Below are 25037 nucleotides of genomic sequence, written 5' to 3'. Positions count from 1 at the left end.
GTTTCTGTCTTCCTGTCAGAAATCTCGACTCTCTGTGTATTTTATGCAACACACCAGCCCTGGTACTAGACTGTCTAAAACAAGCAGGCCACTGATAAATGTAGTGTGTGTGTGTGTGTGTGTGAGGGGAGGGAATACGAGAGATGAAACTGGGTCTATTAAAATAGTTCAATAAATGCATATACTTGTATAACAGCAGTTTGAATATAAAGTAAAATTATGCTCTGCAATACAAACTTAAACACATATGTATTTATTTTTATTCCCATTACAGTACATGAATTCCATTACATGAATCAACTATATATATATATATATATATATATATATATATATATATATATAAATATATATATATATATATATATATATATATATATAAACAGAAGCTCTCAATCTCAATCATCATCTGAAATTCGATACAAATATGGGTAGCACTTTATTTTACAGTCCTGTTCCCCATGTACATACTATGTACTTATTATAGTAATTACAATAACTATGTAATAACTAGGTACTATCCTTGAACCTACCCCTAAACCTAACCTTACCCCATGTAGTTACCTTGTGTTACCAGAACTTTCTTAGATAAATACACTGCAAGTACACTATAAGTACATGTTAGTACACATACTGTAAAATAAAGTGCAACCCAAATATGTATGCATTATTCACATCTCATCACATTCTAAACAAAAGTGTTGCAACAATAACAAAACAGTTACACAGTTCCTTGCTCCTGGTTTATCATTTATTCACATTTCACAGAATATAAGGGGAAATAACTTGACATTTATCAGTTGAATTATATTTTCATGGTTGGTAACATGATATTATTTGCTTTGCAAAGTGCAAAAAAAGTAGAAAAACAACAACATTTAAATGTTTTTTTTTTTTTTTATTTTTTTTTTTTATCATTTTTAAAGTACCCTAGAGACAACCATGTACTTGCTATGGTACATGACTATAGCAAGCTGCACAGTGAAGCACTATGATATTATTATCTGATACTGGAGTGAACACAGTCTGTGCACATCTCTAGATCTCTCTCTCTCGCTCTCTCAATCTTTTTTTTTCTTTTGGGACTGGACTATGCTGTTCTTTTTCCTTGATGCACAGCCAAAACCAAAGCTGGGCCCCAGTGATGCATGGAAAGGCTGTTTCCCCAGTCACAGTGCTTCTGGGTGGAGGCCGGCTATTTCCATTTAAAGGGAATATTGCAGTCTCTTTGATTAAATATACACAAGAGATATGCACGAAGCCTTTGCACACAGCTTTTTATAATTAATTTTTGTTTCATTTTTCCAAAATTTTTCAAATTTGCTCTTCACACTAAACTGTCATATTCATGATTAATATGCTCTTCTGTAGTCCTCAAAGCAATATTGTTCAAAAATTTTACAAACTCTATAATTTCTTATTAAATTTAAATGTAGTCCTGAGGGTTTTCACTTTCAGCTTGTTTGACACCCGCAATACAGCATATGTAGTATGGAAGCGTGCAACTTCATAACTGGATAAAGTGAATTTCTTTTTATTATTATTTTGGTAAAATGACTGGTTGAAAACTGCTTATCACAACGATCCTTAATTTCGTGCATACTGAGTTTTTTACACTGTTAAAGAGTTGGATTCCCATGCTAAACATGGACAAAGTTTCAAAAATTAAGTTGTACTTTTGAAGGAGTATTTTTGTTCCCAAAATACCTCTTCCGATTTGTCACAAGTTTCAGAAAGTTTTTTTTCGAGTATGGCTCTGTGTGACGTTAGATGGAGCGGAATTTCCTTATATGGGTCCTGAGGGCACTTCTGCCGGAAGAGCGCGCGCTCCCGTATAGCAGCGCACTGAGAGGCTGAGCACTGATCAGAGCGAGAGCGTCGCGAAATGTCACAAAAGGAGTGTGTTTTTGGTTGCCAGGGCAAGACAACCCTGCACAGATTACCAAAAGAGAAACAGCATTAAGGGACCAGTGGATGGAGTTTATTTTTACAGAGCATCAACGGAGTTGTGCAAGTGTTTTTGTTTGTTCCCTGCATTTCGAAGATGCTTGTTTTACAAACAAGGCCCAGTTTGACGCCGGATTTGCATATCGTTTGTTTCTTAAGGATAATGCAGTCCCAACGAAAAAGGGTTACGATTGTGTGTTGGAACCGCATGTGGTGAGTAAAACTGCTTCAAATATCTCTGTGTTGTTAACTTAACTATCGGCGTGTAAGCACATCAAGTAAACAACATGCGATGTTGTCATCAAACTGCACTTTCCACATGTACAGCTTAAAAAAAAAAAAAAAAAAAGACGACATAAAGTGGAACTTAGTCATTTTCCAAAACTGCTAAGCAAATATATACAGTTTCAGTACATACCACATAGAGACGTCGTTGCTGATGCTGCTCTTGTTAAATATCAGCCTCGGGATCTGATTCTGGATCATAAATAAACGGCTGAATCTGACTGTCAGCCATGGTTTGTTTTGAATGTTTTTTTCCTCACGGTAATGTCACAGTTTCCAAACGCTCTCAACGCAAAAGCCTACTGGCGCTCATGATTCTTTAGCTCCGCCCACACGTCACGCCTCCAGCCGCTCGTGTTTTTCCAGGAAAAATCGGTACAGACTATCTTTCTCTTATAAATATAATAAAACTAAAGACTTTTTGGAGTTATGAAGGATGCAGTACTACTCTATAGGTACTCAAGATGAACAGGATATTGAGTGAAAACGAGCATTTCACCCCCCCTTTAAATAAAATAAAATAATGTATTGTACTGTATAGTATGTGAGAAGAAAGTGTGAAGTGATATGCAAGACATGAAATCAGTTGAGAGGAAGTCAGCTGCACATTAGCGGTCAAACATTTAACCACAGAACGTCTCATCTGACCAATAAGAATCAAATATTCCATAGAACTGTGTAATGTCATAATCAACTGGCACACTTCCTTCACTTGACCCATTTCCAGAAATAAAAGCAATCAGTAACTTGTGACTTTTACTGTAAATCAAGGGTTTCTACTGTGAATATAATGGCCAGCTGTTGTCCTACTCTGGTGGCCAATAAGATGAAGAAACCACAGCTGTGTGTCTTCAGAGCTGATAATCACATCTGAATCCCCAATCAAGCTCTTATCTTAACCAGCGGCATCTAAATGTGGATTCAGCCTAAAGGCAGCCAAGTGGATGATGCCTGTCTAGATTTGTATTAAGACCCTGAGAATGAGTGATGTGACGTGACAAATCTAGAGAACTCTCTTCATCCTAAATCACATAGACACGTTGTAATAGTACAGTACATGTGCACTGTCTGTTATTTCTTATTACAGATGTGATAGATGGAGGGTAGTTGAGTGTAGGCTGGAGAGCATGTGCACACTCACAAACTCAGTCCTGCGAACCTGAAAAACTTCTTGTAGACTCAGCGGTGTGTCTGCATGTTGGCTTTATTACTGGCAGCAAGGCAAAACCACATGAGGCGATCAATATTTTCTGTTTTTCTGCATTTCTGTGTTTTTCCCATGGTGAAAATACAGCAGGTGTTTGAAAGGATAGATCCTAAAAATGAGTTTCTTCTGTGGAGCACTAAAGATGATGTTATCAGAATGTTTAAGTGGATTTTGCAATTGAAGTGAACGGGGATGGACATGAGCTCCAAAAATGCATACCACTAAAGAGCTATATTTAAAATCAAAAGTGCAAATGTTTGTTGCTGTTGATTCTGTCTAAAATCTCTCTGTGTAATCCCTTGAAGACAGAAAAAAATTATAAACAGATGACAGATTTTTTTTTTTATGGGTGAACTATTCCTTTGGCACCTAGGGAACCCCTAAGGACCACAAGAGAGTGCCCGGTGGTCTGTAAAAACTGTACAAGTATAAAGTATAAAACATTAAGAATAATGATGTTTTGTTGTTGTTGTTGTTGGAAATTGTTAAATTAATAATAATTATGTGTTTTTTTTTTTTTTTTTGGGGGGGGGGGGGTTGTTTAATTAAATTTAAAAAGCGGTCATGAACTGCCTTTTTTATTATTTTTATAATGTTATCAAGATTTCATCATAATTTAGAAGTAATAAGCTGTTTTCTGTCCTGTTTTTGACCCCCTTATTATATTTGAAGGCATGGTGGATTGTCGAATCAGAAGTAAACACCCACTGCTACGATTGGCTAGTAGATGTGTATGTTTGCCAGCATCCTTCAAAGATAGATGCATAAATTTGGGAGTGCATATCAAACGATCAGTAATAACAGACAAAGCAATAGCAATCACATACAGTAATAAGAACATTTACTCACACTTGTTTTGCAACATTGTTTGATGCAATGTAGTCGGCACAGCAATGTCTTTTGGTTTCGATCTTTCTGATAATCCAACATCGACATAATGAAAACATTTTGAGTTCTGAAAACTTTTGAATGTGTTCTTCACCTCTTATGTGTCAAAAGATCAAGGGAAGTTTGACCTCCCTGTGGTGTAAATCAAGGCTGGATTGGTAATCACATAAGGGGCCGACAGAAGGTTTAGTTTTTTTGCAGAGGACAGTCACGCAGGGACAGCTAGCAGCCAGTGGCCCATTGGTTTGTCTCCAGTATTGACAGTGTAAACATCCAATCACAATGCGTTATAGACGGCACAATTAAGTATTTTGCTCTGCCTATATAAAGATCGCTTCACCCCAACTTCTTCCTCGACAGCTTTTTCCACGTTTTCACAGCAGCTTTATTAAGAACAGGCTTGCTCTGCGGTGAGTAATGCGGGCCAAAAAGCCAGGCAGGAGAAGAAGAGTAGATGAATCTGTAAAGTGATTGATGGGGACTCACAATGGAGGCAGGCATCTATTCTATCCTAATGTGTGTGCGTCATGAGTGTAGAATAGGTTTCACACTTTTTATAATAAAACGTAAATTCGTCCCCCACGATTTTTTGTCCAAGTTAAGGGTGTTCAAAGAGGTTTCCATGGACAAATGCAAATAAAGCTAGATTTAAATTAAAAGACTTGATATTGTCGGACCTGGCGACCATAGTTACATAGGTAAGTAGGTTACATACATAGGTCCACACTACCAGTCTTTTTTTTTTTTTTTTTTTTTTTGAACAGTAAGAAAGATCCAATAAAAATATTAGCATTTATATGAAATAAAAAGTTTTTGTAACACTATACATATACCATTCAAAAGCTTGGAGTCAGTTTAATTTTGGGGGAAATAATAGAAATGAACACATTTATTTTGCAAGGATGCTTTAAATTGATCAAAAATAATGATAAAATGTAAAAAAATAATAATGCTGTTCTTCTGAAATTTCTGTTCATTAAAGAAACTTGAATATTCTACTCTACTATATTTTCAACAACAACAATAATAATAATAATAATAATAAATGTTTTTGAGCAAGGCAAGGCAAGTTTATTTATATAGCACATTTCGTACACAATGGTAATTCAAAGTGCTTTAAATAAAAGAAAGTAAAATAATAATGAAGAAAAACAATAACAAGAATAAAACAAGCAATTTTAAAACTTTAAAATTATTTTAAAAAAATACTTATTTAAAATGAATTTAAAACAGGTAGAAAATGATTTTACAAAAAAAAATAAAAAAAAATAAATAAAAAACTGAAAATATAGTGCTATCAGTTACATTGCACAGTGCTCATTCAATAAATGCACAGCTAAACACATGAGTGTTAAGTCTAGATTTAAATGTGACTATGTGACTAGTGTTTTAGCACATCTGATCTCTTCTGGAAGCTGATTCCAACTGCGGGCGGCATAGTAACTAAAGGAGGACTCCCCTCGTTTTGTGTGAACCCTTGGTATTTCTAACTGACTCGATCCTAGTGATCTGAGTGTAGCTTTGAATGTAGCTTTGAAATTACATTTTAATATACATTAAAATAGAAAAGTTATGTTAAATATTAAAAATATTTCACAATATTACAGCTTTTGCTGTACTTTGGATCAAATTAATGCAGGCTGGTGGTGGGCTGCCTGGACCCAAAAAATACCAGGGCCGTTTTTTTTTGTCCCAGTCCAGCCCTGGTGTGAGTGGAAGTGGCCAGGATAAAGACGTTCAAAGTCACGGCATCACATCACTGCTCTTGTGCGGGTGACACTGCTCAAATCGACGCGAGATGTGTTGCATTGCTCACGGTAGCTGTCACTTACGTCTGCTCAAATCATCAGCACTCGCTGGAAATGAATGACTTCTGATCGCTTTGACTCTGCAAATCGCTGTCGGTGCAAACGCAACATTTGTCTTACTGAATTTAAAATGTACTGGGAAGTTGTTTCTGTTGATGTTATTCTTTTCGTTATTCTCTGTAGTGGTGGGCGGTGTGACCAAAAATGTATATCATGTTTTTTTTTTCAAAATGATATCAGTTTCACGGTATATGATGGTATTTTTTATTTATTAAATTTTTTTCATGCATGACCGGGTGTAAGCCACATTTTCTACTGATTGAGAGAGGAAATAGGCTACTAGTATCAGTAGACTGACTTATGCCCTATTTTATACTGTCATAATGAGGGAATATTGTAGAAAAATTCCACTCTAAATAGTGATGAAATGTGACCCATTAATACATGTTAACCAGAAGTCACTCTCATTCATTATCGTGATATTGTCTGATAAAATCAACATGTACTGTATGTACAGTAGATGCATGTTGAGCGGCTATGCGGTGGTTTTCAGTATCTTACTTTTTTTGTCTCATGCAGACACTACCCATGTCTGAGTAACAAAAAAAAAAAAAGTGCATATTAATAACAGACGACCTACGCTCATATTTATAATTCCAAATAGTCAATAAGCTACAGGTGCACAGGAAATGCTGCTTTGTACTCATTTATTGATGAGTCATTGTCATGTATTGATGAGGTTGTGGTACTGCCAGCTGAAAGTGATGCTTCTCTGCCGCTCACTGCACAGAACAGACGAGAGAGACAGCACTGGCGACATCTTCCTAATTAATCATTAAGGTTTATCCCAATAAGTTGCTAGGTTTGTATACTGTATATATTATATGGATAAAAGCCGCTAAAAGTGTATGGAAGTTGCTAAATCTAGCGCTGAAGTCGCGCTCATGTGTGAGGCACGGGAGCTGATGGTAGTGGATATGTGTGGCGGCCAGTAGATATTTTGGACGAGTTCTTCTGTGTCATCACGCTCTACTAGTTCTAGAGCTTCAGTTTCGGAACTCACAGTTCAACAGTGAAAAGAGACCCCTCTCAGACACATTCCAAACACTATTTAAATGAAAACAGTATTGCGGTATTTCAAAAATTAATATTATAAGAAAAATAAACACCGGTATTCGGTATGAACCGGTATAACACCCAGCACTAATTCATTGCACATTTTATATCACATATTCACATAAATGTTATACGGTCCTCATTGTCTTTTGGTGTTATCACACAACACACTGTGAGGGTCATCTGTTATCTTGTGCGCCGTCATGTGTGATTTTATGTTGAGTTGATAGTTTTGGAGCCTCAGGACATGCACATTTGAACCAGGAAACCAAGGTTTTGTTTCCCTGTCTTCTCTTGTCCTTTTCATTTTATTTTCGGGTGGAGATGTTTCAGTCTTTAGTAATTACTATTTTACCTGAAATATGTAATGTTTAGGCACAAATCTTAAAGAGCTGATTTAGCTTGGGTGTAGGCTGCAAATCCTGTCTTGTTGTGAGTTTTTACCTACTTCTATGTTAGAATGTGACTTGATATGATATATTGGTAACACTTTAGAATAAGTAATACTTGTTCATAGGGCTGCTCCGATCACGGTCGGCCGATCGTTATGCGCATCTCGTCAGTAAAGCCGGTTCTCTAATCAGCAGTTAATTCCATCAGGTGTGTGATTTCACATAGAGCAGCTGTTACTACACAGAGCCGTTGTTAACTGAGAAGATGCGCAAATAAACGCTGGAAATGAAGTGGATTTGAATGAATGAATGAAGCCCTACTTGTTAACTATTAACTACAACATTTATCTCAATAAATTCTTAATTTGCTGCTTAATAGTAAGTAAGGTAGTTGTTAGGTTTAGGTATTGGGTAAGATTAGGGATGTAGAATAAGGTCATGTAGAATAAGGCATTCATATGTTCTTAATTAGCACTAATACATGGCTAATATTCTAGTAATATGCATGATAATAAGCAACTAATAGGTGTTACCTATTCTAAATGTTACCGATATATTTATCTGTAGTTTTAATTTCAGGATCATGTTGACGACAGCTCTGCATATTCTGTGCTGTGTGTTTCCCACAGAAGGTGTTAAGATGGTGATCATGTATTATGCAGTGTAATATGTGCTAGCTGCTGACAATGAGTCCCAATGCACGCTCCCATAACAGTCATAATTCACAGTATCATGGACGGAGATTCACAAGTCTGGACAGTGAGGTGTGCAATAAAGTTTAATGTAGAAGAATACTGATCAAATCTACAACAGAAACATCTGGCTGCCGATTATCAGTCATTCTTCAATAGCAGGTATTAAAAAACAGCTTATGTCCAACTTATGTCCAGTTTTCTAGTTATATATAGTTATATCTAACTTCACCCAGCAATTTGGCTAGATAACATTACAGAAGACACCCACAAGGCATCAGTTCCAGTGGTGTATCTAGTGTGGTGTGTTCCTTTTGACATGATCGTCCTGAGATCGAACCCGGCTTTTGCTGGATTTTTTTCTTCTTCCTTTTCAGATCACATATCACATCGGAAACGCATTTATTTTCAATGAAAATGTAGGAAATAATCAAAAATTGAAAATAAAGTATCTGGTAGGGTTAGGGTGGTTGTAGGGAGGGCTTTATTGTCCCAATCCATCCATTTAATAATTGTGCAGATAATTGCCACTATTTGCAATAAGTAGTATAAATCGTAATAACATATATCACAACCATCTTATGGTTTTATCATCAAACAAACAATGGTAAAACTTTACTTTAAGGTCCAATTCTTGCTATTAACAAACCATTAATTATGACTTTTACATTTACATTTGGTCATTTAACAGACGCTTTTATCCATAGCGACTTAAAAATTAGGACAATAGAAGAATCATTTGATTATATTGTGAGTTGCAAGTTTTCAAAAATAATCGCACAACTGATAAGTAACAAAGGTTTGGGTTGATCAACTGAAAGTTCAGGGTTTATGTGACAGTGAGTTAACTCTGTTTTGAATACGGCCTGGAGAACGCTATCTGTGATTGATCTCAATGGCTCAGGTACCATGTGACTCAGGGCACGATGGAATGAGACTGTAAGGTGTGTTGTCATTACAAACTGGAAAAGCAACTGGCAAATAACGGCACGGGCAGCTGAAAATGCACAATGTTTGCAAAGCTTTTAAGTGTTAGCTATTTTGTTGCTACACATCCAAAATACACAACCATAACCATGCTGCTTTGTACAGTTTAGACACCAATATGTGAGTTTGTGAGTCCCTGAATGTGAGCCCTCTGCGCTCCCATGAAATTCATGTGGAGTGTGTTTAAATAAGAGGGGAGGGTCTCATTGAAATCCAAGCACAAGTGTTCACAGGAGACGCATTTGAAATGCATGTTCATGTCATGTGGAAATAGTAACGTGTCTTTGTGGAACACTTGTAATCAGATCAACAAAACGGCATGTTAATATCAGCTGGAAACAGGGTCTCAGGTGTTGGACGCTGCCTGGTTTCACCACATCAGGGACAATGAGGTTGTATGTTTTAGACAGGTGGGAACTTTAATGTGTAGAGAAGGGGTTGGTACAGTAGTTGACCGGGATTGACCTGGCTGATCATAGCAGCAGCTTGGCTGAATTATTCATAAACTAGGCTTTTACATTTTCATAAAAAGATGAACGGTGCTTGCCTATTCAAGGAGTTTCTAAAATCTTCTGGTCTCTAGATATGATTTTGAGCCCCCTTCATGCTATTTATGCCACTGAATTCTTATGATGTAGTGTTTTTCCCCCTCGGTCTGTTCGCCATGTGGCCTGGTGTAACTGCCCCAGTTGCACCCACGTAAGGACGGCACTGAGTGTGTGTCTCTTCTCTCTGGAGATCAGCTGTACCATTCACAGGCACCAACAAGTGTGTGCGGATGATGAGGTGGAGGATGAAGAACTTCCTGCCAGGCTTTGTGCAAATCAGCCCAAGTTTGGAAAGGAGTTGTGGAGTGATAAGTGCACCTCCAGGAAGATTCATATTGCCTCTTGTCTGGTGGATACCGCTCCACTAGATACATTATAAATCATTTACAGAGTCATTTTGGAATGCAATATCCGCTACTAAACTCTGGCTTTCTCCTTGTTATTATTCCAAGCCCTCCGAGGGATGGAGGTCTGAGGGTCTTAAGCTTTAAAAATTGAAAATTGATCAGTAGCTGAGCAGGGAAGAGTTTCTCTTCACTGGGGATGACCCTCTTCATCATTAGCATTTACAGTGTTAGCATAGGCACCCGCGAGCCACTTACATATACCAACTTTCCAGAGATGGGGACAGGGGAACTGTGCCTGAAAAATCTTTTATTTAACACATTTCTGTTGAATTTGGAAAGAGATGTTGTTATTTTGGCTTGATGGGAAACCCTCATACAGTATGTTTTATTTACTGATCGAGTAGCTCTCAACTGGTTTTGCTTTAGGACAAAAACATGGTACCAAAATAGTTTATTGTACAAAATAAATAAAATGACCTTAAAAATAAAGTTTAAATGCATAAATATTACTACAAACACTATCAGCTTAACAGTGGCAAGTCCATTGCCTAGCAATTAGTTACACATTTTCTTTGTTGTTTAAATATTTGCCTAATTTAGCTACCGGCTAATTTTAACCAAGTAACTGATGAACCAAAATACTGAGTTTAACTGAACACACGTGCATTGACATCAGTGGGGTGCACTTACTATTTTGTTTAAATGGTTAGTTGCATTTCATGTTTATCATTAACAACCTTATCATTTATGATCCGCCATTTGTGAAGCACCCAGTTTCTGGAGAGTGTAGGGATGTTTAAAACAACCTGAAGTAGAGTTGTGCAGGCCTTTGAATGCATTAGGAGAACTGTCATATTTATGTGTGCAGTTATCTACGCATACAGAAAAATAAAAAAAGTATAAAAATTGTCTCATTTAAAATTTTCCTGTCTTCTTTTTTTTATTTTATTCCTCTGCAGGAGAGAGGATCTGACGAGAATACTGCACAGTGAATGAGGATTCTTCCAGAGGGGAACGAAGCAGCACGTGTATGTGTTTTTCTTCAATGACAGGAGTAATCTGGCTGAGTTTGAGGGTCTGAAGAAAGGAGACACGTGCTGGAGGAGTTTCTCGGCGTACATCGTTCATCTAGCAGCAGCGGCAATTTTTACTGACCATGAGGTTGGCGGTGAGCAAAAACCGGCTCCTTTTGCACCAGCAGGACTGCTGCAGTGGCAGGGCTCACAATGTTTCTCTGTGGATATGGATTTTTTGTTGGTGCGTGACGGTCATCAGAGGACAAAGCTACCACCCCACCGTGAACACACAGTATGGGAAATTACGAGGCGCGCGAGTCCCGCTGCCCAGCGAGATCCTGGGACCGGTGGACCAGTACCTGGGCGTGCCGTACGCCGCCCCACCGGTGGGAGAGAAACGCTTCCTTCCCCCTGAGCCGCCCCTGTCTTGGTCGGGGATCAAAAACGCCACTCATTTCGCGCCGGTGTGCCCACAAAACATTCACAATGCCGTTCCGGAGATCATGATGCCAATCTGGTTCACCTTTAACTTGGATATAGTTGCCACTTACATACAAGATCAAAACGAGGATTGTTTGTATCTAAACATCTATGTTCCAACGGAGGATGGTGAGTGTGTCGGGTATAACGGAGAAAAAATAGCTATTCATTCTGTCCACTTCCTGTGTGTTGTGTTTGAAGCATGATTTGTTGTCTGGCGCATGTCGTGTCTGTGTACACCATTTCCATTCCTTATCTTGACTTGATCTGCCATGAAGTCTTTCCATCAACTCTTCCCTTCCATGCCACTGTTATGGGTTCCTCTTTTGTGTTGTTCACGAAGGCAAACCAAAAAGAAAGAAAGAAAGCAAGAAAGCTAGAAGAAAGCAATTAAGGAGAAAGTAATCTTTTTAATGTAAGAGCTCAGATTCTAATCTGACATTAAGTTTGGATGTAATGATCTTGGTGCACCTCCCTCTCCTCACTGTCTTGACTGTTTTGGGGGATTAGCGGGCCGAGATTAGCTTGCTCGATGCCAGAATGAGCCTTTTGTAGAGTTGCTAAAATTTTCTGGAACACAAGAGGCCTGTGGCATCAGTCCTAACCATGTAAGACCCTTTACTGTCCCACTTTCTTCTGTTAACATTCAAAGCCTGTCTCCAGGAACGTAAGATCTTTAAAACGAATTTGGTGATCAAGTTGAAAATTTGCATTTGCAAATATCTCCCCAGCACAAAGAGCATTTCTTACAAACCCTTACAGATTTGAAAGCAAAAGAGAAAGCTCTGTTCCAAAACCCAGTGAGCTGCCATCTAAAGATGCGTACATGCTTGAGAAGGCTAGAAGACTTTGAAGGGCAATGGAGATTTTGACGCTATAAAGTTCATTATGAGGTTATAGAAAGAGCTGTATCAGTTTGTGTGCACATGCACAGAAAAATACTACTGTACCTAAAATTGATGCCTGAGTCACATTATATAACAGCAAAGATGCAGTTTGTCATTGCTTAAAATTTGCATTTGCAGATTTCACCCCAGCTCAAAGATCAAACTCCCAAAAAAAGATGTTGTCAATTGGTGCTAGGCTAGCTGTAGCAGAATTACCAAGCGCTGTTTATGCATTCATCACTGCCAGTAGCCAGAGGCTTGGTTAGCTATATTTTTATTGTAATTTGGTAGCCAAGTTAAACAAAACTCTTAAAATATAATGATTACAGCATCTCCCACCAAAAGGGGTTATTAAAAAGGATGGTTGCTACACCCCCTATCCTTACTGAAATAGAGCACAAAACGTAAGCACACAAACAACACTCCTCACATTAAACTCATGGCAGACTTGACAATTGATTTCAATTGAGTATAACATTAACAAGTTGCTAAATTTGCTAAACAGTAGTACTCTAATAAGAAAAATAAGGCATAGTAGACTATTGGAAATATTGGAGTGCGCCATTTTTCAGTGAGCTCAGTGCACTGCATTCTGGGATTGCTTTCACTTTGAAGGATGCTGCATTGTAATTTGGGCAAAATGAGATATCCAGAAAGCCAGCATAATGTTACTGTCTAGCTTTTGAAACCAGAAGACCTCTGATGTATGCGGTAAAATGCTGTCCGGGTAGTGCACTATGTTTTGGAACAGACCCAATTGTGTAATAGAAAGCCATGTAAGCTTTTTGTTGCTAAAATTCATCTGAAGTCCAAAAAAAAAAAAAATGTTTTAGAGCACAGTTCTCTCCATCTGTTGTCAAAGCATGTTTGGTGCATCATGCAACAGAGCCATGCAATTCTCATGCAAACCTGGAGTGATGCAGGAGTTGTGGGGAGGAAGAGTTTATTTTGTGCTTGTAAAGGGTCTTATATACTGTAGCAGTGCATGTGAAACTAGGCTTCATGTGTTCCAGGGTGCAACAAATCAATTCCACCCTTTTTTTATTTTTATATATATATTTTCTGCCCAAAAGACAAAGCACCCCCGCTAACATTCTGGACAGGTTCTCTTTGTTGTTTTTGTGGGGAGGGGGAGTGACGTTGTTGCATGTTCTCCTCAAACATTTCTTCCAGAGCCTTCTGTTATTTTGTAGTCTTTTATTCATTTTACAGTCAAAAGAATATCCAAGGAATGTGCCAGAAAACCCAACAAGAAAATATGTAGAAAAGGAGGTATGTAACAAGCCAACATTGGAGCAATATACAGAGAAGAGAGCGACTGGTACGTCCTCTCGCGTACCCACGGGATATCACCGACAACTACAGTCTTGTGTACAGAGCAATTTTTAAAATGTCTGTATTTTTTTTTCAACAGGTATTTCTTTTTGTTTTGTTTTTTAAATAAGTGCTATTTCGAATTGCTAGACAGTGTGTATGTACACAACCTACTGTTTTCACATGTTCAACCCTGTTATTGATGACTAACAAATATATCTGCACAATGTCAAACCATTGAACATTATGACTTTTTCACCATAGAGAGTTTATAATATTGTATTTAAATGGACCAGTATCATAGCAGAACAGGGTTGAAGTGGGGTTGGAGGGGTTGGGAGTTGGGGGGGAGGGGGTTCAGCATGTAAACAGAAAATTACAAAAAATAAACATTTTTAAATAATATATGATAGTAAATGATTCATAGATAATGACAACACAATTTATTATTATTATTATAAGTACAACAAAAAAAGTATATGCAATTTGACCCATATTTAGTGTGTTTTATATTATTATTATTATTTTGGCATTACACACATATATAAACAATGCCAAACTCCTGTTTTAATTGACAGCTCATCCAATTTATTGAGTGTTGAGTCACTGATGTCATACAGCTTGATATGTGTCAGAAGAACGTGTAATATCTTACGACACAAGTGATCGTGAGTGCTCCTGCAATTACAATATGGAGTCTGTCATTACAGAAACCTCAGCACCGATACCAAAATCAGTGCTTTATTTTAAAAAGCACCAGCCACAATGATGGTTACAGCAAGTGTAATGTGTTTAGACTGGCAAAGAACACCCCTCAGACTTAAAGTAACAAAATTCCAGTTAGGATTCCATTAAGACTGAAATAGAGTTTTGCTTCATTGTTTTATCTATTTAGTTTTTTGTGACGATCGTGTACCAGAGAGACACAGGGAAAGAGAGAGATCAAATTGCAGGTATTTATTCAATGGGGTAATCTAAAACGTAATCCAAAAACAATCCAAGGTCAAAACCAAAACAGCAGTCCAAAGCAAACAAACAAATAAACAAAGGAGGGAACAGGAAAGGGAACGGAACGGGAACTTGGAGGACGAGAAGACAAGGAAGAATCTCGGAGGACGAGAAGGCTGGATACACGAAGGGGACACGATCATCACAGAAGGACTCCATCACTTGAGATCCAGCGGTATGTCTGTTCATATTTCCTCCCCAGTCACCGAGCAGGAGAGGAATGGTTTTGAGGGTACCCGCCTGGTCGTGTTTCGTGGGACCAGGGGAGGTTGCTCAGGAATGAGTGGTCGAGAGGAGGTTCGGCATCACTCTCCACATCACTCTTTCTTTCACTCTCCACTCGGGAGGAACGGATGGGAGCCGCCCTCTCACCATTGTAGACGGAGAGGGGAAAGGAGGCGTAAGTCTGCCGAGCCAGCGCCACTGCACAAGATGGCCACCAGCCCAGTGCCACTGCACAAGATGGCCGCCAGCCCAGCGCCGCCAGCCAAATGGCCGCCGACCCAGCGCCATTGCACAGGATGGCCATCAACCCAGCACCACGAGGCAAGATGGAAGCCAGCCCAACACCACAGCACAAGATGGACGCCAGCCCAGCGCCACGAGGCAAGATGGACGCCAGCCCAGTGCCACAGCACAAGATGATCATCAACCCAGCGCCACGATGTAAGATGGCCGCCAGATCAGTGCCAACACCCAAGATAGCTGCTGAGACATTTTTGGATTATTTCTCCATGTTGTCAAAAATCATAGAGATTCCCAGGAGTGTTCACGTCGCGTCGGCTGATCCAGAGACTGTTCACGTCACGTCGGCTGGGCCAGCACCACAGTACAAGATGGCCACCAGCCCGGAGCCAGAGGATGGCAGCTACAGTGGACTTTCCTGAGTTGAGTCAGGTTCCCGTTGACCCTCCAGAGTTGAGTCAGGTTCCGGTTGACCCTCCAGAGTCGAGTCATATTCCCGTTGACCCTCCAGAGTTGAGTCAGGTTTCCGTCGACCCTCCTGAGTTGAGTCAGATTCCAGTTGACCCTCCAGAGTTGAGTCAGGTTCCAGTTGACCATCCAGAGTCGAGTCAGGTTCCAGTTGACCATCCAAAGTCGAGTCATGTTCCAGTTGACCCTCCAGAATCAGGTCAGGTGCCCGTTGACTTTCCAGAGTCGAGTCAGGTGCCCGTTGACTTTCCAGAGTTGAGTCAGGTTCCGGTTGGCCCTCCAGAGTCGAGTCAGGTGTTCATGGACCCTCCAGAGTCGAGTCAGGTGTTCATGGACCCTTCAGAGTCAGGGTTAGTCACCGTCGACCTTCCAGAGTCAGGGTTAGTCACCATCGACCTTCCAGAGTCAGGGTCAGTCACCGTTGACCTTCCAGATTCAGGTCTAGTTCCTGTTGACCTTCCAAAGTCGACTCAGGTGCCAGTTGACTTTCCAGAGTTGAGTCAGGTTCCAGTTGATCCTCCAGGGTCGAGTCAGGTGCTCGTGGACCCTCCAGAGTCAGGGTTAGTCACCGTTGACCTTCCAGAGTCAGGGCTAATCACCATCGACCTTCCAGAGTCAGGGTCAGTCACTGTTGAACTTCTGGAGTCAGGGAAAGTTCCTGTTGACCTTCCTGAGTCGAGTCAGGTGCTCGTGGACCCTCCAGAGTCAGGGTGACTCACCGTCGACCTTCCAGAGTCAGGGTTAGTCACCGTCGACTTTCCAGAGTCAGGGTTAGTCACCTTTGACCTTCCAGAGTCAGGGCATGTCACCGTTGACTTTCCAGAGCCAAGACTAGTCACTTTTGACCTTCCAGAGTCAGCACTAGTCACCACTGACCTTCCAGAGTCAATGCTAGTTACCGTTGACCTTTCAGAGTCAAGTCAAGTCACTGGTGATCTTCAAGGACAGAGTCAAGTCACTGGTGATCTTCAAGGACAGAGTCAAGTCACTGGTGATCTTCAAGGACAGAGTCCATGGGACACCATGGGAGTACCAGATTCTCATCATTTCTCTGTGGAACTACTAGAGCCTCTCCATGTCTCTGAGGAACTACCAAAGTCTCTCCACGTATCTGAGGATCTACCAGAGTCTCTCCTCGCTTCTGCGGAACTTCCAGAGCCTCGTCACATCTCAGTTAAACTCTCTGAGCACCCGACTGATCCTGCTGTGGCCACGGAGGATACCCTTAACTTGTTCATGTTTTTTGTTTCCGACTTGCCCAATCAGACTTATCCTCCTGTTTATTCGGCCACATGGAGATGGTGGTCTTCTGCTCCACCCTGGGGGGCGTCTGGTTCGGCCGCACGTATGTGGGGGTCTTCTGCTCCACCCTGGGGGGCGTCTGGTTCGGCCGCACGGATGTGGTGGTCTTCTGCTCCACCCTGGGGGGTGTCTGGTTTGGACGATCAGATGTGGTGGTCTTCTGCTCCGCCCTGGGGGGCGTCTGGTTCGGCCGCACGGATGTGGTGGTCTTCTGCTCCGCCCTGGGGGGCATCTGGTTCAGACACACGGATGTGGTGGTCTTCTGCTCTGCCCTGGGCGGGGAGTCTGCTTCGGCCACACGGATGTGGTGGTCTTCTGCTCCGCCCTGGGGGGCATCACGTGATGTCCTTCTTGGACTTGTGTTTTTGTGTTTATTTATTTATTTATATATTTTCTGTCTTTCTTCCTCCTATGGACCTGGCCCTCCGTCCCTCCCCCTGATCCTCCGCTGGTCCACCTCTCTCCTGGGTTTCTTGTCTGTGTCTTTCTTTCTGTTTCCCTCTAAGGACCTGGCCCTCCTTCCCTCCCCCTGATCCTCCATCGGTCCACCACCCTCCTGGACTCCTTGTTTTGTGTTGCACTTCTCTTGTCTCTGTTTTCCCATTTTACCTGGCCCTCCGTCCCTCACCCTGGTCCTCCGCCGCTCCACCTCCCTCCTGGTCTCTTTGTGTTTTTGGTTTTCCCTTGGGTTCGGGTGGAGCATCTGGCAGATACTCCGTGGAGGAGGGGGTAAAGTCACGCTGTCTAGTCTCTGTTTCCCTGGGTGTCCACTAGTAGGCTCACTTCCCCTTAGGCACTTCAACCTAGGCACTAGAATTCCTCTAGTCCCGTCCTGTCATCACAGTAATTGCACTCCTGTTAATTGCACCAGGTGCAGTCACTTTATTGTCATTAGCCTCCCTAAATATACCAGCCTTTTCCTGTTGTTTCCTTATCGTTCGTATGTCCAGCCTTCTCGTCTTCCGAGATTCCCCCTTTTGTCTTCTTGTCCTCCAAGTTCCCGTTCCTTTTCCTTTCCTGTTCCCTCTTTTGTTTATTTGTTTATTTGTTTTGGACTGATTGTTTTGGTTTTGACCTTGGATTGTTTTTGGATTACGTTTTGGATTCCCCCATTTTATAAACATACTTGGAATTGGATCACTCTCTCTCCCTGTGTCTCTCTGGGTACACGGTCGTCACAGTTTTAAGAGTGATAAAAACAATACTTCTGTGACAGCAAAGGGTTCATTGATTATGGGACTCAGAAAGCTGATTTGTCGACACATTGCTATAATTATGCAATAATAATTATAACCTTAAAAATACCACCATCACACATACTATTCAGTGGCTGAGTAAAAACTTGAACACAGCTGAATTTGGTGATCCATTCTCATTGGAATTTATTGAATTGCATTGAATTCCATTAAAGAATGTTGTGAGTTTAAAACAGCTTAAGCTGTAAAGGCAGCATCTGTGACTTTCTGTCAACAACAGCAAAATAATTTAGACTCACTCCTCTGCTCTAAATTTTTTTGATAAGAAATAGCATGATAGCTTTTACAGAAATTATACAGAAGTGAATATTAGAGGTCATGGTGGAAGTTTACACAAACATTTTAAAAACAGAAATGTGAAGCCTGTATTTTTGTTAAAACCCTCAATTCTTCTAAAATGGTTGCTCTTTGAGATGTTGTTTTAATGGAGGGACCTGCTACTTTTAGATGGATGAACTTCTGATGTTATTTCTGTAAACAGCACTTTACAGATGTTGTGTGAAAGTTGGATTTGTAAACGATTTGCTTGGGTTTTGTGGCTGCACCTTCGAAACCATGTCTGTAGCAGTCCCTCTTCCATAGAGACCTCAGTCATAAGATATTTATCTGCTTTCATGAACTGAAAGATAAGTCTAAATTATTTTCAGTTCACAGATGTTGTCTTGCCTGCCACTGGTGCTTTTATAATGATAGCATTTTTGGGAGAATCATTCCCATTACGGTGAAGTCTATTAAAGCTTGCTTTAAGAGGAACAACCTTAAGAGCCACCTTCTCTTAACTACTCAATTTGTATTTTTAAAGAAAACATTAAGTTTATATTGTCTATGCATGTTTTTTTTTTTTTTTTTTTTGTATCTTAAATAATGGAACTGAGATACAGGGACCCAAAACTAGTAAATAACAAGCAGCACACACACACAAAAGTGTATTATGACAGTATAATAATATTGTCTGGCAGTAATTTGTGCATTAGTACTTGAATTTAGTACACTTAAACTGTGCTACTTTTGGATAGCTTTTAAAAAATATGTATTATTAGAATAAAATTTTCAAAACATAATATAAAACCATCTAAGGTGCACTTGCAAGGGTTTGTTTGTGTTGCACTGCTGGGTTATCATTTTGCAAATTCAGCTGATATAGAAATGCACTAGAAATATACATTAAGCTATTATATATTTATTCCACAATCCAGTTTTGCCCAGAACATCTTCAGACAGTTGCAATGAATGCAAAACTACACTACATTTATAAGGAAATATAATGTTTCGGCTGGTCATGTGATCTCAACATGGCTGTTCTCATGAGGTGACCTGCTCAATATAAGTAAAACAGCTTACATATACACTGCAACTTCATTTTAAACAAAATGATTTATCCCTAGGTGTGAAAGATTAAAAATAGCAAAATAACATGCAATATCTGTCACATTTGTAGAAGGGGTGTCCGGAAAATAATGGCATTGTGTTGTGCGTCAGATTTTGGCAGCAGGTTCCCTGGAAATCACTAAACACGCTACTGCCGCAGTCTCCCGTGATCTTGTTAAGAGAAAAGTAAATAACAGCTAAGCATCAAAACCAATGTCTTTACACAGCAGCAGCTGCTGCTGAACTATTAACAACTGCGTTCAGGGGGAAACTACAGTTTGGAACAAATTTGCAGTGAGTTTGCGCTGTCGGTTAAATGATCTATGTGGTGTGAGGGAAAGTCTAAAGGGAACGAGCCCTCCCCAGAGGTGCCTTCTGTCTGTATATGGGTCAGGAACAAGAGCAGCTAGCATTTATTTCCTTTACTAGAAGCGTAATATTCTTAGATTTCCTGAATCTACAAATATGATTGCTGATGGCTTAAATGAACACTAAAGAAACCCTTCTGAATGCTGGTTTTGTTTTCAGTAAATGAGTGGCTGTGTAAAATGAGAGGTTCTATTTCAATACTGAAGCCTCTAGACATTTATATGTGTAATGAACTGTTTGCATTTTCACAAGGGCTATGCCTTGATTATCTTAATAGCACGTAATATATTAACATAACAGCGGTTGAAGTTTTGAACTTGGCAAACGCAAACATAAAACATTTGCATTAGAAAGCACGATTCCCAACTCTAAAATTAGGGTTTTCGTTTCTGGAGTGCAATCTTTTTGATCACACACACAAAAAATAACCTATTAGTCTCAACGTGCAGCAACATGAAATCTTATGTAAATTCCGGCAAATTTGCATAACATAAAATCATCAGTAAGGGTTGCCAGGCAACAGTACGCTTGTGCTCTAAGAGCCTGTTGATGGTCTATCCACTCTGTCGAGCTGTTTCAACCCAATTTGCCCTAGGGATTTACAAAAGAAAAATGTATCAAGACATTATGTTAGGTAGAAAAGCTGAAAATGTGAGACGGAATAGAGGTACTTTCAGGCTGAATGAGACACACACACACCTGTATGAAAGGTGTTTCAGGTTACAGTGAGTGAACACATTAAAGTCCATGTAGTCGTTCTTCTGGGGAACATTAGCACGCACAAACACTTCAATCCATTACCAGAAGGATGATTTGTTAAGAGCTTTTGAAGGATGCAAAACAACAAGAGTAAATAACAAAATATCATAATCCCTCATTTGGTTTAAAATCGTATTTCTAATCCCAAAAATTTTAACTATTGCATATAATGTAATTGCCGTTTTTTATATGCATTGTCATATAAGGTTTGCTGGTTCACGGGGTACTTTTGAGACAGAATTTGATCTTCAGAGCCATCATAAACACATTTGGATACAACTGTTTTGCATTTGCAAAAATAAATAAATTAAAAATCAAATAAAAAATACATTTACTTCCATAATCTTAGTCATGTATTTCCAAGTGAAGCAGCGCATTCCATAAGGAAAATTGCGGTGTTTGCCTTCTTTGTTTTTATTTTAAAATAATATGCACCAATTATTCAGTCATCAAGTCACATTTTACCAATTAATTTCCACGACTGATCCAGGCTCTTTTCTACTGAATATATAAACAAATAAAAATAATTTGATAAAAACTGAACTATATAAAAAGACCAATGTCTGGTTAGTGTAAAATTTTATTAAATTAAACTTAAAAAGTCAGAAAAAATAATTATAAAAAGTTATTATTCACCACTTAATAAAGATATTCCAAAGATATAGAGATATTCCACAGACATAAAAAAAAAATGTTTTGTTTTTTGTTTTTTAAATGTTATGATTTTCCATTTAATATAACATTTCAGTGGACTTTTTTGAGCTTCCTTGGCCTCTGATGAAAAAAAAAAACAACAACTATATATGTATGTATATTTATCCCACTCTATAACAACATGTCCATATAATAACTGTTGTACCAAATGAATGTTATTTATACACTTGGTCATTAAAGTTATCATTCTTTATTTAAATGATTTTATATTTGTACATTACATATTTTCTGTGGGAGAGACAATATTTACTTGAGCTTCAGCTTATCTTTGGTTGAGCTCAGATAATAATTGGTGGAGCTTCTGCAGATTCCCCAGGGTCACAGACCCCCTGCATTAACTAATGCTAATTTATACAACTTCAGTAGAAATTAACACTAACTAAGATTAATAGCCTTAAAGGTGTTCATTTATAGTTCATTTTAGCTATTGCAGTAACTAATGTTAATGCATAGGATTTATCTAAGGCATTTTCGCAAGACCAGTAATGAACCTAACTACATATATATATATATATATATATATATATATATATATATATATATATATATATATATATATATATATATATATATATATATATAGTGTGCTGAATATTTTAGATTGAATCTGTGTGTATGATTCTAGCAGGAGGCACTTCTAATGAGTACTGTAGGCTATACTTCAATGCAATTTTCAGTGTGTCTAGTTTTTATCTGTTTAAGAATTCTCTGGGATGCATCATGCTGTTAACAGAACGTTTAATGCCTAAAGGGCGTTTTTAAAAACTGCATTAAAACCATTCCCCAACTACAGGATCAATTATGTTAATTTGCTTTTATTAACATAATATTCTGATGTTGGCTACACATATCCTATGAAACAGGGAGCTGTTTCTGTCATGTTTCAAATGGGCTCCGACAAATCACTTGTTAAGAGAGAATTGGTGCAGTTTAATTGTCTTGAGAGAAGGGTATTTGGTGCGATCAAACCAGAGAGCCCATTTACACAGCATTCAGAGAATAGCGGGAGTTTTTTTTCTTTTTCTTTTTTTCACGAGAAAGATGAGTTCACAGTGAATTGGACAAGCCGTCATATTCCAGCAGTCTGCCAACGTGATGGAAACTGCTAAGTGTTGGAATCTGAACTAGGCTCCGACTGAGCAATGACAGACAATAAAATGGCATGGAAACCGCTTTCGGATAGCTCGACTTTACCGAGGTTTGAGAAGTGTGCGGATGTAGCTGCAGGCGAAGTTGCATGGCAAACAGCAATGGCATAAATGGAGAAAGGGGTGGGCGGAAGTTAAGGAAGAAAGGCACAAGGGAAGCGGATGTCCTCTCCGCTTGATATGGAACAGTTCTTTTAAATGTGTGGCTGCCCATAGGCCTGGCGTGAGCGGAGTCTTGCCAGTGGCACTTCATTCAGTTTGACTTGAAATGCAAGACACAGCTTATCCAGGAAGTTTTTGTTGGGATCCCACACTGCTCTCTGGCCCAGTATATCTGTCTGTTCAGAGCACAGTGTCTTCCAAACGCTCTTTGTTGTTAGTCCTTCTATAAAGGGCCACTTATTCTTCCAAGGTCGGCTGTAGCTGTTTTTGTGATCTATACGTCGCTGCTTCATTTCATCTTAAGAGGCACTCCAAAAACAGAAGGTAAACAGAATGTATATCTTCGATAGAAACATCCGAGGGTTTCAATGAAATATTTCAGCCATCCTAATGTAATCATCGGTTTCCGACCACGCTTCTTTTTCATAAGCAGTCACTCTTGGTTATTGCCGCAGCAGTTAACGCCAAGGACAGCTCATAATGCGCTCCTCTATTTATCCAGCACTTCTAATAAAAACAAAAGGCCTGTGATATAAAAGTCCTCTGGGCTACTAAAGCCCTGGTGTAAATTTTTGGCTGTCCTTTACAGTCTCCTTAACCCTTAAGTCGACATCTAGTCAAAATTGGCCCTGTTTACTTGCTTAATACATGTTCCTGGTATGACTATACACAATTCATTAGTCTTAGTTTATGGCAATAATAGCAAATAAAAACCCTTTCACGCTCTCAAGGTAGCTGATACTGCTGCATGTTGTCGTTTGGACTGCTTTGGTGCTATTTTTTTAATTAAATGATTGCAATTACTTGTTTATGTTTAGGTTTAGCTGTTCAAATCTGTTTTTGTAACTGTAAATGTTAGATATGAATGACTACATATTAACAAAGAGACTAGGCTGGTTTTATATTGGTTAGGTTTAGGGGTCAGGAACACATATGGCAGCAAACAGGTTTTACCGTCACAGGCCAACTGAGCAACTGCCATTGAGATGAATGGGAATGCTAACGGATAGCTTTCTACAGGTATTATTCATATTAATGAATATGACCTGGTCTGTTCTGTAGAACGGCAGTTTTCGCCAGCCTGTCGATTCCTTATTGATAAAATAAGTTCCCACTCTGCATTTTAATCATGGTGCACTTGGAAATACCTCACGTAACAGAAGTAAATTTGGTTTCCAGTCAATCTTTCACCTCAGGTTGATACTAAAATCTGTATGCGCTAAATTTCCAGAAGTAACAAAAGATAAAATACTATGACAAATGCCGAGGAATGAGAGAGAATGCAAGAAGACCACAGGAGGGTTTGAGACAGACAGTAAAGTGAATACCATCTTGGGTTGTTAGAAGTCAACATTTCGGCATTAGTTCCCTTGCCACATTGTGCCCTTTCCGATATGTAAATCTGGGCTCAATCCATTGTCACTTTGACCCTCTTCTCCTGCTCTTCAGAATGGGATGCACTTTACATTGGGAGCTCTTTACACTGACGCATAGGTCACAGAGGCTGTATTAGCTCACTGTAAAAACACTGGTGTGTGGAGACCAGATGGACTGCCGTCCTCAGAGGCTTATATTATAGAAAGTGCTATAGTGGGCTGGGAATCTTATTCAGAACTGGTGCAGTCATTTTCCATCAACGGTTCTTCAACATTTATGTTTTAATGCTGATACAGATGAAACTCTGCAGTGAAAGGGCGATGAATGCAAAGCAATATCAGAGAGAATAGAATATAGAAATATTTAATGAAATGGTCAAAAAGATCAAAAAATCTCATGTTATCATTTTGAATCAGTCTAGTGACTAACTTGTTCATTTATATCATATATATAATGTAAAGGTAAAACATTAAAAAACATTAAAATTGGATTTCAAAACATTATGCAAAGTATATAAAAATTAATTGTTTATGGTATTTTTAAGGAACCAGCTTTATTATAAAATCCTTCTTAAAACTCCTAGGGCTAAATTACTGAAATCAAATGAATGCAGCGTTTGACCTATAAATGTAAAATATTAATTGCCTATGCATAAGAAACGACATTAAATCCAGCCTGAATTCATCATTCATTGATGTTATCAATGGTTGATAAATCCAAGGATTAT

At 39.2% G+C, this 25037-nt stretch overlaps 1 protein-coding gene across 3 annotated transcripts in view; it reads left to right on the top strand.

Moving 5' to 3' along the window:
- Positions 1–25037, top strand: part of LOC127971904 (neuroligin-3-like) — a 163311-nt gene that overhangs the window by 30402 nt on the left and 107872 nt on the right. For 2 of the 3 annotated variants that reach the window (XM_052575230.1, XM_052575231.1), the window contains exons 2-3: positions 11177–11842; positions 13813–13872. In XM_052575230.1, coding sequence (XP_052431190.1) covers positions 11374–11842; positions 13813–13872 — 529 coding nt within the window. In that variant the 5' untranslated portion in view covers positions 11177–11373. The remainder of the gene's footprint in view (positions 1–11176; positions 11843–13812; positions 13873–25037) is intronic. The other variant, XM_052575232.1, reaches the window with a different exon arrangement.

This window comes from Carassius gibelio, chromosome B14 (assembly GCF_023724105.1).
Source record: "Carassius gibelio isolate Cgi1373 ecotype wild population from Czech Republic chromosome B14, carGib1.2-hapl.c, whole genome shotgun sequence".
Lineage (NCBI taxonomy): Eukaryota > Metazoa > Chordata > Actinopteri > Cypriniformes > Cyprinidae > Carassius > Carassius gibelio.
The sequence above is the reverse complement of the archived record's forward strand: the minus strand, read 5'-3'. Positions and strand labels throughout refer to the sequence as shown.